Genomic DNA, 19,380 nt, shown 5'->3' with positions numbered 1-19,380 from the left:
GGAACGCAAAGCCATTTATTTAGCAGCAGAGAGCCTTTCACAAGTGTCAGCGTCCTCCCTTACACCAAGAGGCCTGATGCCTGCTTAGGACACAGCCATAGCTCTGTTCGCATCACAGGAAGCATCTTAGAAAAGGACAATTTATTGGAAAACTAAAGGATCTTCACAGAAATGCATTACAGTGGCAGGAGCAAACAGAATGGGCAATTTCCTACTTCCTCTCATTTGAATGAGCACAGTAATTTTTCTTCTGGGGCCATACATATATTCTGCAAAACTCCATTAGCCAAATAAAAACAGTGGTAGGTCATTTAGATTATGTATATGAAAAAAAAAAGAAAAACCCTATCCTGAAGTACTGTGTTCTAGTTAGAAACCATACCTACAGGATTTACTAGGAGCAGCAACTCATACCTCTTCCTTCTTAGATTATAGGCACCACAGAACAAGTTCAGCATAAGATACTTGCAATCAGAGATTTTACTACGCAAACACACTTTTCCCCCATTAAAAAAAATAGATTAGAGGAAGATATAAACATCTTATTTATTAAATCAAATAGAAATGCAAAATATATTTCACATGCCTTACATGGAAAAGAGATGAACTTCCAAGACTTTAAAGCAAGACTGTGTCAGCTGACACGCAGGAAATAGGAACATTATAAACAGTCACAAAGAGGAGGAAGGACTGGGGGGAGGTGACATGGCGATGACGGGCAGTTCCTCCCCACTCTGAGAAAGCTCTCCTAAAAACAAGAATGGAGTTTATGCTGAGCAAGCATCACAAGCCTGAAATTAACTTTAACATATACTTATTTTGGAGGAAGCTGTCTAAGGAAGTACAATTGGCTAGTAACTAGTCAAAACAGTGGTCTAAATTATGTATACCATACTCATACGAAGTGGACATGGGTTTATTTTTTGAACATCAGTAGGGACAGTAGGAGAATCGGAAACACCGAAAAAAGCTTTTAAAAGCTGGATCAATCCACAGTCGCGTTCTGTGCGACTCCGCTATTAAAATAAGAAAAAAAGATGAAAAATAGAACTATTTTTCTAAATATTTTAATTACTTTGTCATCCTCCAACTCTTCCTCCCTCCTACACACAATTTCTTGGAAGCTGAAATGACACTCAACAGCAAATACAAAGCATACACCAATAGTATATTCCACAGTTTTTCTAAAGAGTCAATAGTCCAGCAATTTTAAAGTGATCTATGTGCAAAAAATAAACACATGAAAGAGTTTCTTAAAAAAAAAAAATCCACTGCAGCCTTAACTTCTACTGAAAAAAAATTCTGAGGATTAGCACTAAATTTCCCAGTGGAGGACAGATCAGTACCTGCAAGTATTCTGCCAGACCTGTGACTTGGTGTGGCAGAACTATCAACATCCCAAGTTTACTGCCTGCTGGCAAGTGGAAAACAGACTGTATCCCCAAAAGAAGCGGGAAAACCACTATTCATAAACTGGTCTTCTGATATAGATAAACATACGGTGCAGGTATGTATCCAGAGACTGCTACCTACAGCTGAGAACAGTCCTCCCAGCAAGACTAACAGTAAATGATTAACAATAAAATGTGCAAGATTCTAAGAGCAGTGTTTGAAATGTTCCTGACTGCTCAATGCCCCTAGGCCTAAACTATCCCCTCGTTAATAGTGGTGTAAGTCAGGGCAGCTCTGGTGAAGTTACAGTAGAAATCGCTGTGCATGAGGATTTCTGTGTGAGAAGAACAGTCCCTGGAACTACAGACTAGTTCAGTCCTGACCGCACTACAATAGGGAATTGTGTTTAAACCATGAGTAATCATGTAATCATCTCCCAGCATAGTACTTCTTTTCTGCACACATGGAATGTAAATGGCCAAGATTTACAACTGATGATTTTGCAGATTTAATGGATTATATTTCTTTAATGGTTCTGGCAATGCAAACTCAGTTAAAAAAACACCACCAAAAAACCAACCAAAAAAAAATCCCACGCTCACTGCTGTCTGCTTTTTTCTTTATTTGATGACTTATCTGGCACACAGTTAGGGTTTTCTAACAGTGCGTAAGTGTTCAAAAACATCAAATTACTTGGGCTGGGGTGGGGAAGAAGGGTGGTCCTACGGTTAAAGTCCAGGTGTGGAAGACACACCGCAATAGGTGATAAAGCTAAATCGCATTTGGGTATATCGTGACTCTTACGTCTCTGTCATTAGTCTAGTAAATGGAGCAGACACCCCAGTTCCTAAGCAAGGGCTGTGAAACAAAACAATTACCGACTCATAAAACGCCTTGAGTTTCCCAGATGAAAACTCGGAAGAGGAGCAAAACATGAGCAGTAAAGTCACTTGGTGTTTAATGGCTTTCGAAGTCACCTTGCAAAACAGTTCAAATATCAAGACTATCCCCAACTTGAAAGCCAAGTGGCAGAATTCTCCCTTTTACCATCCACTGCTGCGTGGGACAGAGGAGCGTCATGGAAGCTGAGGGGTGACCAGCTGCGGGAATGTGACCAGTCTTTGCCGGTGTGAAGGAGAAGCACACTGGACCACAGGAGAAATCTCACCCAACAACATGAGGCCTTGAGGATGAAGAATGAAGGCAAACGCACTTGGCCTGATGCAAACCACGTACCTTAATGCAGGAAAATGGTGGTTCTGGTGCAGTTCAAAGCACAGTCAAACTGGTTTCATTTGCTGAGGATGGGCTAAACACTAACAACACACATCAACATGTGTTTCAAGTGCTGTTAGAACCATACCGTATACAACATTTATCCTTGGGTTTTCCCTCCATAATGCACTAAAGTAAATCCAGACCTTAAGGAATAACTTGCATAGTAAGAAAAGGTCATCAATTTAATCATTTACTTTAAGCAGGCAAGCAAATTTGTAAACATTCAAAAGCGGCAGCATCCAAGTTACAAACAATTTAAGGAAAAAAGAATTGAGATTATTAAGGTTCTTTAATCTCTCAGAAATTTTGGAAATAATCTTTTAAAACACTGCAAACATTGAACACTCGGATACACCTCTTCTAATCCTGCTAGTAGCCCTGCCTTCCAAGGAATTCTGCTTTCTAAAACGCATGGTCTCACAGTTGCCACGCTTTTGAGCATTTGCCGTTTGGAAGTCAGCTACCGGAGCATTTCACCTCAGCCTAAATCCCGTTAGCAAAGGGAATGCTTGTGTCTTGATTCAACACCTCTTTAACTTCCGAGGGCAAAGCGTCAAAGAGGTGATCTTCCACCACAAGCCCGCTTTTCCTGAGAAGCTGACACTGCCCCAGCGTGGCCGGCAGACGGTCCAAGCAGTTTCCTTTCAGTTCCAGATGAGTCAGCTGCAACAGTTGACTAACTTTATCTGGGATTGAGGTAATGCAGTTTTGTCCCAGACTCAAAGTCCTCAATTTAACACACTTAAACAACTGTTTTGGCAAAATGTCGACTTTGTTTCCTGTGATGTGAAAATGCTGCAGATTTTGAAGCAAACCTATTTCTACTGGAATCAATGCGATTGAGTTGTAGCTTACATCTAAACACCTAAGTTTCTGTAAACTGAACACTGCGGCTGGTAAGGATTCGAGTTTGTTATTGGAGAGATAAAGAGACTCCAAATTCTTTATGTGGGTAATGGAGGAAGGAATGTTGACTATTTTATTGTGCCACAGCTTTAAACAAGTCAATCTTTTTAAGTGCTGGAAACTGATGATTTCTTCAATTGTGCGTATGCTATTTGACTTTAAATCCAGTTCCTGTAAGTTAGAGAGGCTGAAGATGGCATGGGGAATTCTCTCCAGTTCACAGTTCTGCAGTTCCAACTCCGCAACATTAGTCATTTTCTTAAGGCTGTTGAGTACCACAAGCTTAGTGCCGTCATTATGAATGACTAGTTTTGTCAGATGTGGTGCCACATCTGTGATATTGGGGGGGATTTTGGTCAAATTGCTCTTCACATGGAGAATTTTAAGGTGTCTCAACTCTCTGAGAGATTCAAGACCTATCATTTTATTGTTTTCAGAGTTCAAGTTGCCTATCAAGTACAATTCACGGAGGTTTTTCAGCAAATACACCCATGCAGGAATTTCTGCAACATCTGTGAATTTCACATGAAGACATCTCAAGTGGTCCCGGAGGAAGCTGAAGGCAGTCTGCTCGACCTTCGCAGGGCAGTGGCACAGATGAAGCTCCTGAAGATTTGTCATCTGGGAAATTTTTGCTGGGATTTTCGCTTCAGGAATCAGCTCCAGTTTCAACACATCCAGATCCGTCAGATCAAACACTGCATCGGGGACCCCCGACAGCATGAAGAGATGCAACTCTTGCTTGTCCTGGGCATTGCGGGAAACATGTTGCCGCAGCTTTTCAAAAGTCCATTCATGGTTTAAACTAATTTCCCGTAGCTTGTTCTCACTTACCTCTGACAAAAAGACACCAAATCGCTTAGAATACAGCTGGTCGTACTGATCTACCATATGCAAGAGAAATGCAAAATCGTTTTTGACATCAGGGATATCACTGAAGCTACTCTCTTCTCTGACCTTTTCAAAGGAATATTCTTTTAAAGGTATTCGGAAAAGCCAGAAAAGCGTGTAGAGGCAGATAAAACCATAGACACAAATGAGGGAAATATAGCTGATAAGCAGCTTCTTCAACATGTAAGCCATGTTGTGTGTACATTCAAACTGTGTGTAGCCAATCAGGTGTTCCACTTTCGGGTTACAGATGTGTTCAAAACTAATGGTGTTGACAAAGTTTGCAGTGTAGCCAAGAATAAATATGAACTTGACAGTCTTGATGACAGTCTGGCCAACATAGAGCTTGTAAATCAGATCACTGTCCTCCACGTGAGCCCGGAACTTACGGACTTTCTCAAACAGCGCTTTGGCTTGTTCTCCATCTTTCTTATCTAAAATAGTGACGCTGGGAACCTCGATCATCGGCTTGTCAGCTGAAAATTTGAAGCCAGACTTTGTTATCATGGGAGTGCTGGCACTTGGGCTTCCTTCATCACTGCTAGTGGAAACATACTTGGGCAGGGACTGGGCACCAGTTAACCTCTGTTTGTTCTCCTCAGAGTCCTCACATGCCGTTTCAGACAATGCTTTTGTAGTCCAAGGGGACTCAAAGCACTTCCCTAATATAGACACAAAATGCTCAATTTTTGAGCAAGTCTTGGGATACTTGAACCAAAAATTGCTACTGACTATTAAAATGATAGTATGGATGAGAACAAGATAGGGAAAATACTTTGAATACCAAGGAAGAGCCAAATGATAGCACATCTGGTTAATAAATACGTATTGCTGAAAATCCAAATTTGTTTTACGGCCTGAAGAATCTTTCTGCTCCTTCTTCAGCTCCTGGCCTGATTCAGTGGGTTGATACTGAGAAGAGGTAGCTCTGCTCAGAGGTACGTCAGGCGTTATAGTAGGGGCGCTTCCGAAGGAAACCGTTCTCATTGATGCTGCTTCTCCTTGACCAGTGGTTGTTTCAACAGTGGTAAAGTCAGCCTTCCCTGACGTGCCGGGTTGTGCTTTTGAATTTACAGTAGACTGCAAAACTGGCAAGCAGACCACCTGGTCTTTGGTCAGCTGCATGGTTCCAGCAAAAATGGCAACCATTAACATAACAACAGCTAGATAATCCATAAATACATCCCACCATGGTTTCAAGATACGGTAAGTTGGCTGGATGTCATTGAGCGATGCAACTTCTGCAAGGGTAAACATTCCTACAAGAGAACAAAGACAAAATCAGTACTGTTGACTGGTGAGCAAGTTATTTTACCATTTAATAACAATCACACCATGACATACAGATCCTCAGAAGGTTCCAGTTTTCATTATGTTTTGTTGCCTGTCACACGTTGTCCATCATTCCACTCAACACTGTTTTCTCAAAGGATATGTACTGAAATGATGCATTACTTTAGCATCAAAACAGAAGTCGTCTCACTTTAGGCCAAATGACATTTACCTATCTTTGCCACTTCACAGTACAAGCACCAAGGCCTGCTCCGTGCCACTGAAATATCTGAAAGGTAAGTGCTGTAGCTGATATGTATTAATAACATGAATAGCAACAATTGATTACACTGCAGAAAATCTGATTCTGTAAAAATGACTGCTTGAGTCTGAACACTAATCCAGCACTAACATTATTTTGTAGTACCTTGCATTTAAACAAAATAGCATTTGTTAAATGCTTTGCACCTTGCTCATGACTTGCACAGCACATTTTAGGTCTCTTGTTACATTAGGAGCAAGGTCTCTCATTTCTTTTCATCTAACACAACAATAGTCAATGTCTCCCACTCCTTGCTATTGAGCATCCACATCGCTTACCAGATTGACTGGCTCCTTTCCCTTAAGTACCACTGCACAAGTGAAAGTCTTGCAGTTACTACATGAATGTTTGGCACAGTTTTTTTTAATGTGTCTGGATGTTCTACATTGAGAAACAGTTATCACCCATCCATTGGACCAAATGGTACTGTATAAATTTTTTTCCCCAATTAATGAAGAAATAATCCTTCCTCAGAAAAATCCAACCCAGCTAACCAAGAAAAAAACCCACAACTCTTTCTTAATGTAATGGGGAAGATTTTTTTTCAGATTATCATCACAGCCTGGTGATTATAGGAAGCTGGTTAGACCAGGTAGCAGAGGAGCAGGCTGCAAGGCTTTCACTTTAAATTAAACATATGCACTGTGAGACAAAGTGGCAAACTGATCGTGCGAGAATCCAAACCTCTTTGCAGCTTTAAATAGCTTGCTGTGCTTTTTGTTTTGACAAAATCTAAAGGACTCAACTTATCAGCTTTTTAAAAAATAAGCTTCCTGTGCAAGCAGGATGTGGTAAAATCATCATTTTAACTGCTGAACTTGTGACCCAAATTTGCCATTTCTAAAGTAAAATATGCAGCCTGTGTGCACACATGGAGTGGGGAAGGAGACAGGATGTACATTATCACACAGAGTCTGGCTCCCTTTGGTTGGGAGAAGAATGGCTTAGCAGAGCCGAAGGAGATCAAAGCAGGGAGTATAAAGATGCATCAGGTTTATTATTTTTAACTTGTAGCATACCAGTTCGTACAGACCTGCACCTTACAAACCCTGAACGACAGTGTCACAGGCAATGAATATACAACGTGATCGTTTGATTATTTCTAGCCTACATTTCTCTGAAGAAGAGAACAGACATTACTGTACACAGAACTCGAGTATCAGCCACTGCCTATATGGTCAAAGGCATGCATCAGCCCCTCTCCTTCCCACACCAGCTCCCATGATCTCGGTCTGCGGGAAAGGCCAGCGGTCACCGTTACAGAGCCCAGCACCGAGCTCCTGATGAAAGCGTCTCCTCACCACAGGGAGGGATCCAGCCCCTGGCCTCCCACGCTCTCCTCCCAGGAGCTTTTACCAGTCTTGCATAGGGATGTGGTGGAGGCAGCCAGAGAGGAGAGGGTTTTATCTCACTGCAGAACTCATCTCAGTTGGTGCTCTTGGCACAGTTGCCAAAACGTAAGCGTTAAGGCTCGGTTCCTCAGGGAATGGGCACAAGGAACTTCCAGCTCACTCCTCCTTTATTTCCCAGTGGGCAAATGAATGTCAAATACTCCTCCCTCATCAGTAACATAAATTCTCGGGGTCTTGCAGTTCCCCCAGCTCCACAAAGAGCTCCTCCCGGCAGCATGGTTCCCGAGCCTTTCCCCAGGCACCTCCCCAGGGCTGTAGTTGCTATAGGAAGTGCTGAAGGACACGGACCAGTAACACACCCCACAGCTATCAAAGCCTCCCAGTGCTTTACCTGAAGTTAGCCACAAACTCCCATCTTCTTTAATGTCTCCCGGTACTTACCTAGACCAAGTCACAGCATGACTGCTTGCCCTAGAATTGCTACCTTTGACATTTAAGTAACAACTGTGTGCACAAGAATAGCATTAGTCATTTGCACTAATGTGAACAGATAGATATAAAAGGACCCTCCTTACTCTTAAGGCACAACTGCCACCTGCCCAGGACAGGAGAACCACAAAACAGCAGCAGAGGGTTCCCCCCCCCGCCATGGATTTTTTTTCTATCTTGGAAAGTGTTTGGAAGGGATGCTCTCATGGATCTCCAGGCTGTTTTCCCTGTGGTCTCACTCACCTTGGCAGCCACAAGAACTTCTCATCGACTAGGTTACTAGTGCAATAGTTCAACAGGAGAGCACAGAGCCAAACGCTTAGCAAGGACAAGGCATGCATCCTTACTACAGCCGTGCCTCTGCACACAGAGCTATGGAACGTGCAGGGAGAAGGAGGCAAGCAGGATGGGAAGGAGGAATGAGATGACTGCTGTAACAAACATGGGGAGCTGCTACTGCTTGCTCCTCTGGGGCTAGCCTTTCCCTCAACTTTGCACCAGCTAATTACGTGGGAAGTTACTTCATTGCGGTTTAGGGCACAACCTGCAGAATTCCTTTCACAGCATGAAGGTGATTTTTTTGCTTCTCCCATGAGAACACGTGGATAAAGCACCGAAACCCAAGCGCTGCAGACGTGGCTGCTCTAAGCAACTGAAATAATGGAAAAGAAATGAGAGAGCACAAAGTGGTTCCAGCTAGAGACTTAGAAAGAACAATAAAAAAAGCTAAAGCTAAAAATCACCTCTACCAGACCTCTGTCTTGCACACACACAAAATTATTTCAAAAAAGGTTAGGAGACACAACAGAGCCCGTGTAATCCTCTTTGTGAGGCTGTAGGCAGCGTGGTGTAACAGGAGCTTTACACCGAGAAGTACCACATTCAATGCTCTGAACATGTCTTTTCTTTCAAGTTACTGATACTCACAGAAGAGCTGCTGTTTTGGCAGAGATTAGCAGTTATAAAACAGAAAAAACCCCTCTGTGGCATTACTGCCTAACACTGTGTGTCATAAGAGAGAGGCAGATCTTTGTCTAGCTAGCAAAAATCAATTCCAAGAGCTGAAAACAGGTTTCTGTCCTCACATGTCTAAAATATTTAAATGCTCCAAGTCTAAAAACCAAAATGAAAAACTATAAACCTACACACAGTATAAGACACATTCTGACTGACAGGCTGCAAATAAATTTGATATTTTTCTTTTAAATCCATCATTACATGTATTGCTGTTTGACGTTACTAAACTAATAATCATAGAATTTAACGTTTATTTTATTTTTGCAGATGCTTAGAAATCAAACTATTAAGAGGTACTCAGAACAGGTCTCTACAGTACTGTAATGTTTTGGGGTTTTCTTTATTCCACAGTTAAATTTAAACTATTTAAAGCTTTTAAAACCTTCTTTTAAAGCCTCCTGTCCAGAATATTCCTTGGAGTAGGTAGATAGTATTTTCATCGCTAATTTTCACCTTTTTTTTTAAGGGTGCCAGATTGGGGTTGGGGTTTCATGTGATGGGGTTGGGGTTACAGTGATGACATGGTAGTAAGGAAAAGGAAAAAAATAAAAGGGGGGAAGAGGGGAAAGGGAGAGGGGACAGGGAGAGGGGACATAAATGCCAGTCTGTGTCTGGCAGGCAGAGTCTGCAACTCCCTGCCACAGGTGGTCTCCCCTCAAGACCAGTGCATGCTCTATTCACAGCCCCGATGCAAAAAAAGTCTGTAAGCAGGTAGCTCAAACTGAAGAACAAAGTACTATGCAGCTGAAAAGCCAAAATATCTGATTTCTCATGGTGAAAACATGCATTTCTTTCAGCCCTTTTCAAGGTTCCCAAGGCATTGAATGGACCTTAAGGCTCAGCAGAACATGGGGTTTTGACACACCGAGATCTAGCCCCAAACTAGAAAACTGTGATTCTTGAAGTGCAATAATTTTTAATTCCCAACATGGAATTTCAGGACACAGTCTCCTTTTTAAAATAGCATATTTTAATTTAGTTTTAATAAGCACAGATTTTAATTCAAGCTTATTGCAGTGTGATCTTTAGGGCTGCACAGCTACACAAAATAAGGAAGACCTTTAATTTTAGCAAATAGTCTTTTTCCTCCCAAACCCTTTGTCTCCAGTTGTGTAACTTGGATGACGCTCTAGGATAACACTAATCTCTCCAAGCTCCATCCATTACCTCCAACTATCTACTGGGTGCATTCTTTCTCCTGAGGGGAAAAAAAAAAAATTAACCTAAACAAATGCAACTGTTCTAAGCACAACTGTTTCTTGCTACCTTCTAAGATTTTAGGTGGAAAAGCTTAAAGTTCTGAAAGCAGCGTAGTACTACCTCCCTTTTCATTGCTAATGTGATATGGAGCTCTAGAACTAAAACCACTTTGTTTATTTTGCAGTTATATAAGTTACAGTGAAACCATAATATAAAAAGAAAAAAAACTGACAATGACAATACAGTTGTTCTAAGTTACAGGCCCACATTAAATCAGCAAGGGTAACAACTAATTTCATAAATCATACTTCTTACCCAATTATAATCCTTTCATTAGTCTTAAAGAAAAACTATAATAGAAAGAGCTCAGAATGTGATTAACCTGGTGAATTTTTCTGACATATTTCAGATTATAAATGCTGAAATACAAAGTGGGCATATTGGGGTTATTTCCTAAGAAACTGTTCTGGCTTACATACAGAAGTTAGAGGAAAAGGAAGCAGCAGATTGGTATGTCACTAATGTTTATTTACATCCTACGTCTTCCTGTGGTTACTGATAAAAACTTCATATGTCTGCCTCTGTAATTCACTGGCCCTCCTGTTTTAAAAGCATATTTAAAGTTAAAGCAAATTCAAAGTTAGAACAAACAAATAAAAACAAATAAAAACAGAATTGTAGCGCATGAACATCTCATTTTCCTTTCAGGTTCCCAAGACTCCAAACAAGCCCACTTTGTTTCAGGAAACAAAAAGATTCTTGAATTAGCCTTGTCACCGCAACTGGTCAAGAATTTCCTAGAAAAAAAACCCCAAAAACGTTTCTAGTTGAAAAGAAAAAGTGCTACCACGAACGAAATTGTTTTCTCCCTTCCCACAGGAAATTAAGGAGAAGAAAAGTTTTCCCATAACCAAAAGGCTTTGCTAACTTGCTTTTGATCAAGTGACCATAGGTTTAAATTTATTTCTGCTGTATATTTTACTCTCTCCTTCCACCAACCATTTCTACTTCCTTTGTTTTTCTACTTCTTCAATATCCTATTAAGGCAGGCAATTAGACCTTAATGTGATAAGAATGGATTATGAGATTCCTCTTAGCCAGGACACTGCAAATATCAATTGTTCCACAGACAATCTGCAAAGATCAAAAAGATGGCACCATCCTTTTTTTTTCTTCCCCAAGAACCAATTGTCAGGAGCCCCAGAGCCCTTGTAAAATAATGCATAAAGACATTCAGAAAAGAACCTATGAATGAATTTATGCATTCTGAGCATACAGACACATCTATTGCCTGCATTGATTATTCGGTTTCTGAGATTAAGAGAAGTTTAAAACAAACTGAAAGAGATTTAACCAAAACAGCAGTAGGCTTTGGGATCAAAGCAATAGATTGCCAGTAATAGAGGGAAATTGTCCCTGCTTCTGTAGCTGGGAGTATTACAATTATTTCTAGCCCAGTTCGCAGCTCCTAGTATGTTGGCCGAGGCACTGCCTCTGGAGAGCTGTAGAGAAGCAGCAGCCCATTTGCAAAAGAGGAGTTAACTCTCTGCTGCTTTATTCCACGGGGGATTATCGTGCTTTGCTCTACCTGACCCAACTCAGGTTACAAAACCAGTTTTAGGTACAACTGTGACTACAGCTTCTCTTCTCAAGCATCCTGCAAAGCAAACCCCCAAATTCATGGATTTGCGCCTTGAGAGCCCCTATTGCCTGAAAAACCCAGGAAAAATTCCACAATAAAATACAACATAGGTATTTTTAAATAGGTATTTTTATAGTGTTTCTCTACTATATGAAATGTTTTGCTACTTCTTCAGCGACAGAAGGTATTGCAGAACATTAACACCAGAATGCAAGGACTACAGTGCGGCTTACGGTATCAGATACTTCCGATTAGTGCTTTTGTCTCAGGAAGATGAGAAACAGATTTAACATAAGAACCTGCATGGAGAAAGACTTCTGTTAATTTCTTCCATCGAATTAGAGTGATAAGAATTCCTACTCACTATTTCTTCCCTAAACATCTGACAGGGACCAAATCTACCAGTTTTCGATTGATCGGCAAGATCTGGGTTGGTTTATTTTTGTCTGGCTGCCCCTTGACTGAGCAAATTGTTATTTGCTTGGCCTATTTGATATTCCAGGCTAAGCAAATTTCTATGGGATGGTATATTTATCTATCTGATTTGACTTTCTTAAAATTAATTGCATGTCAGCCTGAAGATAGTATTTTAGAGATGGTGTACCACAAGATGCTCTGTGGGCGTAATGGATAACTGAATAAGGAGAAAGCAAAGAACACAAAGCTGAAAGGATATTTCCTATAGAGAAAAACATTCCAACTAAGGGACAAGAGTTCCACAATAGCTTTTAATTACAACTAAATCTCATTGCATAAACATATATGGAAATATATGATGCTGTTATTTGATAACATACTTACATAATTAAGGAGGATTAACTAGCACCACCATTACACTCATTATTTGAGAAACAAACAAACAAAAAAACACAAACAAAAACCCCCACAACTAACCCATCTCCTCAATTCCCCCATCCCACTGCCCAAATTGCACAGCTATAATTTTGGACTTTCCCTTAAAGGGAACATATCATCTCTGATATAGACTGTAAATAAATTCCCCAACTAAGGAATCATCATCTTCATGAATAACATTAACCTGACTGACATAATTCGGTAAACGAAAAATTATCAAAATCTAATTTCCCTCAGACTGCATACAGAAATATTAGACTTCAGGAAGTTGGAGACAAAAATAAGATTCTTGCTTTATATAATCAATGTCAAATTAGTACCCATTTACAAAAATTAAATCCAGAAAAAACTTTTTTCTTTTTTTTAAATCTTCAAAAATTTTGCCCTTCAAAGCTGCTTTTTTGCTGGTTGTATAAAACTCTAACCTACTTTTGGATCCTGCTGTTTAAGTGTTTACACTGAATCTTCCTTGTTTACCAGCTCTTTGAAGGTCTAGTGCTATACACCACTCCTACACAGATGGTTTTGTAATCAACGTGATATTTAAAAAGCAGTATTAGCAGCCATAATTTCCCTAACAATAAACTCTCAAATCGTACCTCATTCCTGCCTTGCCGTAAATGACCGGAGAGGTCTGTTTAAGGATGACTTTCTGCATTCGCCACCCGTGAGTTCTGTGTCCACCGAGCACAGAAAATGAGCAACTTCCCACTTTGCCTACTGCGGTACTCCTGAGCCATGCTCTTACGAGAGGGCTGCTTTGACCAGAAGTACAAGCTTCAGTTTTTATTCACATTTATCCCCAGGCTTCAGAGTGCAGTGCAGGCGCACAGTATCTTTCAGAATACGACTTGTCAGTTTTTGACCTTGAAAAGCTCAGAGAGATCCTAAGCTGAATGTTCAGCAACACTGCTCCGTCCTCCCTTCGTGCAGGTTAGCAGCACCGGAGACCATAAAGGGTGTGAGAGAAGAGATGAGAGAAGGAAAGAAGAGTGGAGAGGAGAGTGGTCCTTGAGCACTCCTCTGCATGCGTCCCTGTAGCTAGTAACGAGCTCAGTATTATATGTGTCACAGTTCAAGTCAGTTAACCACGTGTGATTTTACAGTTATAAAACAAACCACCTAGCAAGGCAACATGCAAGAAACCAAGAGAGATGGCTAATGAGGCTAGACCCCAGCAGGGGTAAATACTGAACTTATGCTTTTCGTATCTGTAAGTAACAGTCCATGAGTGCACAGGCATTTGACAGGCAATTTCTCTTGGGAAGAACATGAATTTTGCATAGCACAACTGCCTGAACAGAAATCCTACAGCAGAGTAACAATGACCTTGCAGATGAAGGCAAAGAACATGCCTCGGTGCACCCCAGCACATGCACTCCAAACCTTACATTGCTGTTACAACCGCCGCTATTCACGCAATACCGATTCACCCTTCTTTTATCCGAGGCAGCACATCACCCGTGATCGAAGTAGCGATGTTAAGGCTGAGCAATCAGACTTCCAACAGCATTTTCTGTTTTACCTAGCTGGAATAGGGCAAAACCAGTGAGTGGACACTTCGTATCTCATCTCACAGAATTCCTAAAACATACCCAAACAGGTAATCTTGAAAAGACAGCTTAACTTGTGTGTGCAAGATCCCCAGTTTAACCCTAAGCACTTTTACTCAAGTACAGACACAACTCAAAGTTACTGCAGTTGATGTAACCTGTGCTGACATGGACGTACAATGCAATTAGAAGTTACACCATCCAATAAACTCTAACAGCTGCTTGCGCTCAAGTGTTAAACATTTAATCCCTTTGCCATTTCAAAATCTGCTGTTCCCTTATCTTTTAGCCAGTGATGTTTCTGCAGTGTCTTCTTGACCACTATCAGAAGTACAGGAACACACAGTAAACATCTGGTGCTTCTACTGACCAGAGCACTTCGGGAATTTATGAAGATGCAAAAGCAAACTGCACCAAAATAAAAGCACATCTGGTAACTCTAGTCCCTAGAGGCTGCTTTTTATCACTAAAATACCCCAGTGATACAATTTAAAAAAAAAAGTAATTAAAAGGATTGGAAGAGAAAAAGGAAAAAAATTATAACAAAATTGTATTTCCTTTTTATTTTAGAAATCTGAAAAACAGAACAGTTAAAAATGGTTTAGACCCTGAGATGTTATTTAAATTTGCTTTTACGTACGTAAGTCCACATGGCTACAAAGTTTGTTATATGAAATAGCTTGATCTCAGGTAGAGATGGCACTCAGCAACTCATGCAATTCCTCTGAAAAATACCTCTTTCTGATCCACAGCCACACACGCTGCCAGTCTCTGTCTCATCTTGTTCTGGATTCACTTGGAACTGGGGCAACTTCAAAAGCGGTAAGAAATTGAACTTGGCATAGAGCTGCTGGTTTGATGATTTTAAGCCACAGAATGTAAAGATACAAATCTTATTACAGGATATATTAGTACCTTTAACTACACACCCTAAACATACCTAAAGAATAGGAAGGAGTACCTACCAAAGGAAAAGGAATGTGTCGCTGAAGTTCAAATTGCTGTAGGTTTTAACAGCCCCTCTTAAAGGCAAAATGACCTCTCCACACTAACTCATGGTACTAAAGTCTAGGTTTACTTAATTTCTAAACTGTATTCCCATCAGAATGGAAGCAGGTTTACTGAGTAACTAAAATAGGTTATTTTCAATGAATACTTTCCTTCTTTTTATTTTTAATGGACATGCCAGCGACCTTGCACTGGAACATTTACAGCATCCTCACGGAGATCTAGAGCCAAGAGCAGACAAAAAGTTCCTTTAACTAAAGAACAGGCTCCATTGTTCCCTACCTGAGCTGGTTCATCTCTTCAGACAGAACAGCAAACACAGTGACTCTCTCTGGGTTACACATTAGACAGAAGTTTCATATATAAGATTTGCACACATATGAGCTAATGTATTTTCAAGTACCTTAAGTGACAATTCCATTACATCCATTAGCTAAAAGTGATCTAGGAAAGGTCACACTTAAATTAAAAAATTAAAAAAACAAAAGCAAATTAAACACACACACACACACACACACAAAACCACACCGAAAAGCACTCAGCAACACAAGAAGCTACATGTAAACGCCAGCATCCTACTCGCAGATCAGAGTTCCTCTATTTCTGCCAGGATCTCTTCCGTGGCAAGAGCAGTAGGAAGGTGCATCAAGTGCAGCTGAGAATCAGGATATGAAAAAGCACACTTTAATTCCACCTTTCCTTTTACCCACTATGCCAACCTAGAGCTGCCTTGATAAAAAAAAAAAGGCAAGTTTACAGCTCAATAAATAGGCTGCACCCTCAAGTTTTCAAATACACAGTCTCTCCAACTCTTTATGGGACAATAGTCAAACTATGTTCCTACTTAAATGTCACGCAGCTTCTTTTCTCCCCAGGGAGAAGGGGAGACTTCCTCACTCAAGCCAAGGACTAGCCGTAAAGCCATGACACAGAAACTACTGGAGATAACGGCTAAGCAGCCCCGGACACCCCTCCCACCATCCTGTCTCCCCTCACCTGGGTAACACCGCACAACAGATAGCCTGCTCCCAACCCTACCTGCTCCTTATCAAGCAAAGAGATCTTCTATGCTTCGGACATCCTGCCAGATGGGTAACAACGATGACTTCTCACATAAAACTCTGATCAACAGATGAAGGATGACTTATTAATGTTACCGCATTCTTGCCAAGCTTCCAACAGCTGAATCTCCAGTGGTTTCATGCCAGGAAAAACGCCTGCAGCTGAAGCATTTATCCTCAAAGGGATTTATTTAAGTTTACTATATTTCTTTTTTCTCTTCGAAACTTAAGCTGCTTTCTGCAAGAGGTAAGCTATTTACTTAGTCCATCTAGTCCCATAATTGTTTGGTTCAGGGTGTGTACTTCAATCCCCATACTTAAGCATAAAAAGGAATTACGCTACAACATATTTTGGAGACTGTTGTTTTGAAATTTTGCTGATGAGTTCAGATCACCTCCTTCCTTTTTATGCTGTATTTTCTCAAAACCCCACTCAAAATGTTGCCTTAAGAATAGAAAGAATGTTCCAAAAGACTTGCTGTCTTCCCCGAGACTGCAGCATTCCTGCTCTAACAAGCAAGCTTCCAGCTCTGCAAAAAGGTTCAGTAAGGCTCAGTTGTGTTGCTTGCTGCCATTCACCAGCACCAACAGATCCATACAGCCTCCAATTTAAATATTTACTATTGCTAAATTTATATTATGATTTGACCCAAATGCTCCAGCTGGAATTGTAACCTCTGCACTGAAGGCTCTCCAGCAGGGAGCAGGCAGACAACCCTTGCCTCTGAAGACTTACAATCTAAAAGTGATTATTTGTTAGGCAATGACAAGCATGTCTGTGGCCGTAAAATTCAAAGCAAAAAAACAAAACCCCTCAGGCTTCCAGAAAAAGATAGAAAAAGTGGGATAGCAGCGTGATTAAAAGTATAATCAAACTTAAAATTTTGATGCACTGCTATATTTGAAAAGGCTTAACATTATGTCCAGATAAATCCGTTTACAGCTACAGCATTCCTATATACTTAGCCATACTCTTTCCCACTTGTTTGAGGATGATGCTATCTCAAAAAGAAGGCACTAAACATAACAGCTCTTGAAACCTACCTGTCCAGTAAAACAGACAATGAAGCTTTCCTCTCCAGTCAAATCTGTTTTAAAACAGACAATGAAGCTTTCTGAGTATGTACTTCACTTCAACTCAAATAAACAAAATAAAAATATGGAAAGGAGACATTTTATTCAATCTCATCTGCGGACAGATGCTACTCCTGCTCCAGCACTTACCACCTTGCCATGATTACTACAGCCTTCCCCACGCACTCACAGTAACGTTTTTGGCAGCCACCTTCACAGACATGCACTCACGTACCATGTCACTGTCTGTCTGACTTTTACAGCCGACGTGCTATCAGCTTGGATGGCCAAATGGGGAAACTGGTCCAGAGGCAGCTGTTCTTATTCTGCAGGCAGCTTCCCCTCACCCCAGGTGCTTGCCATTTGAACTTGTTTTGGCAAGTTACTCATCACTTAAAGCAGCACAATAGCCACCCCCCAGCTGCCACAGAAATAAAAGGAGAGTTGCCCTCTAGCTGGGGGAAAACAAAACAGTCAGGTTTCGTTGTTTCAATACACAGCCAAACCAGGTGATGTTCACATCCTCCAGCAGGCCCCAGTCCGGTCCCCAGGAGGTTCTGTGCAAGCACGGGTAACCAGCAAGGCAAGCTCAGGACACGGCACTAGCATCATACTGACCCAGGAGAAGAAGGGTCCTTTCCCTCTAAATCATCTTCTAGCCCTTCCACCAGCATGCCAAGATTTCAAAAAAACAGGGGAAATGGAAAGTCTGAGCTCGTGCAAGCACATCACCACTGATTTCAGAGTCCTGGCTCTCACGGTGCCTTCCACTGAGCATAACGCAAGGCTGTCAGAGAGAGGTGCAGTCCAGCCCCCCTTGCTGCCCTGCGCAGAACAAGTGGAGGCTCAGGACTTGTCCTAAGGCAAATTCTTCTTTAACGTAATTTCCAGCAGTATTTCTATAGGCACGTGTGATAGACAGGGCATCGCCTACTCTCATACATGAAGCAGGAACAGTGGAGCAAATGTTGCTTTTATCTTGTTACAGCGCCAGAAAACACCAATTCCAGTGCAGTGGTGGTGGTGGGAGACAGGACACCTACAGCGTTCCTCTCCCACAGGCACGCAGACACCTCCTCACACCCCCGAGCTATCAGGTGGCCCTACAGCCTGCAAACACCCCTCTCTTGGAACAGGGTAGCCTGGAGGCAACCTGCACCTCTCGGGGAACACCAGGGATTACTTCAGCTCTCGGTTTGCATTTCAAACTGTTGACTCAACACAAAACAAAACAAAAAACACAAAATGGCCACAAATTGCCCACACAGTGACCTGTATGGCGTCATAGCTGAATGCGAGTAATCTTCGATACACCAGATCTATTCATAAGTTTGACTGGCACTATTTTAACAAGGATCTACTCAAGAATGTTAGGACAACTAGCCAACCGCTTTATTTATATGTTCCTGTTATCTCATCTGCACGCTTGGACTACTGCCTGTGCATGTGGGTGTACAGCAATAATATACATATGACTACATTCCCATAAACCGTCAGTTAAGGGTTTAGGATTTGTCATGGCCAGACCAAAACATGAACGAAACCATCCATTTAATTTATTTTGTAACAGCCTGTCTTTGACCAAGAATTTTGCCTGCCAAATTATGCCTCAAGTACCTTTTTTTACATAAGAAAAATGTTATCAAGGCCCAGAACTCCATGATAGCTTTTGTTCCCTTTTAGGCTAAATAGCAATTCTAATCTCTGTTTCAAGTTCCTCAAAGGTTAACAATAAAAACCCTTTCTCTTAGACATAAAACCACCAAGCGACTTTGGATTAACAAAACTTGATTAAATTATTCCTTTAAGCTTTCACTGGTTTCAGTTTCCCAAGAACAGACTTGCTGTAGGAAGCCGAAGTGAAGGAACGTTCTCTACCTCCGTCACAAAGCTTGGGACATCCACACAAAGCACCAATTGACCTTGCAGGACAGACTCGAAATGGTGACTTTAAGAAGGCAAGCGATGTGCTACTGCTGTAAGCTGTAAGTTCTTGCATGTGGACACAGCCATGTAAGGTCACCACATGTAAGCAGGCATGAGATGGCTGTTATTTTGGGTTTGAAGC

The 19,380-nt window shown here is 41.2% G+C and overlaps 1 protein-coding gene across 14 annotated transcripts in view; it reads right to left on the bottom strand.

The window, feature by feature from the left end:
* LRRC8D (leucine rich repeat containing 8 VRAC subunit D) overlaps nt 1-19,380 on the bottom strand; it is a 63,452-nt gene that overhangs the window by 8,669 nt on the left and 35,403 nt on the right. For 7 of the 14 annotated variants that reach the window (XM_075156244.1, XM_075156247.1, XM_075156239.1 and 4 more), the window contains one exon: nt 587-5,726. In XM_075156244.1, coding sequence (XP_075012345.1) covers nt 3,154-5,724 — 2,571 coding nt within the window. In that variant the 5' untranslated portion in view covers nt 5,725-5,726 and the 3' untranslated portion in view covers nt 587-3,153. Of the gene's footprint in view, nt 1-586; nt 5,727-10,821; nt 10,917-11,994; nt 12,061-19,380 lie in introns of those variants that run through there. The other 7 variants (XM_075156242.1, XM_075156234.1, XM_075156235.1 and 4 more) reach the window with 5 other exon arrangements.

This window comes from Calonectris borealis, chromosome 8, assembly GCF_964195595.1.
Source record: "Calonectris borealis chromosome 8, bCalBor7.hap1.2, whole genome shotgun sequence".
Taxonomy (NCBI): Eukaryota; Metazoa; Chordata; class Aves; order Procellariiformes; family Procellariidae; genus Calonectris; species Calonectris borealis.
Note: the sequence above shows the minus strand (reverse complement) of the source record. Positions and strands in the feature narration are given on the sequence as shown.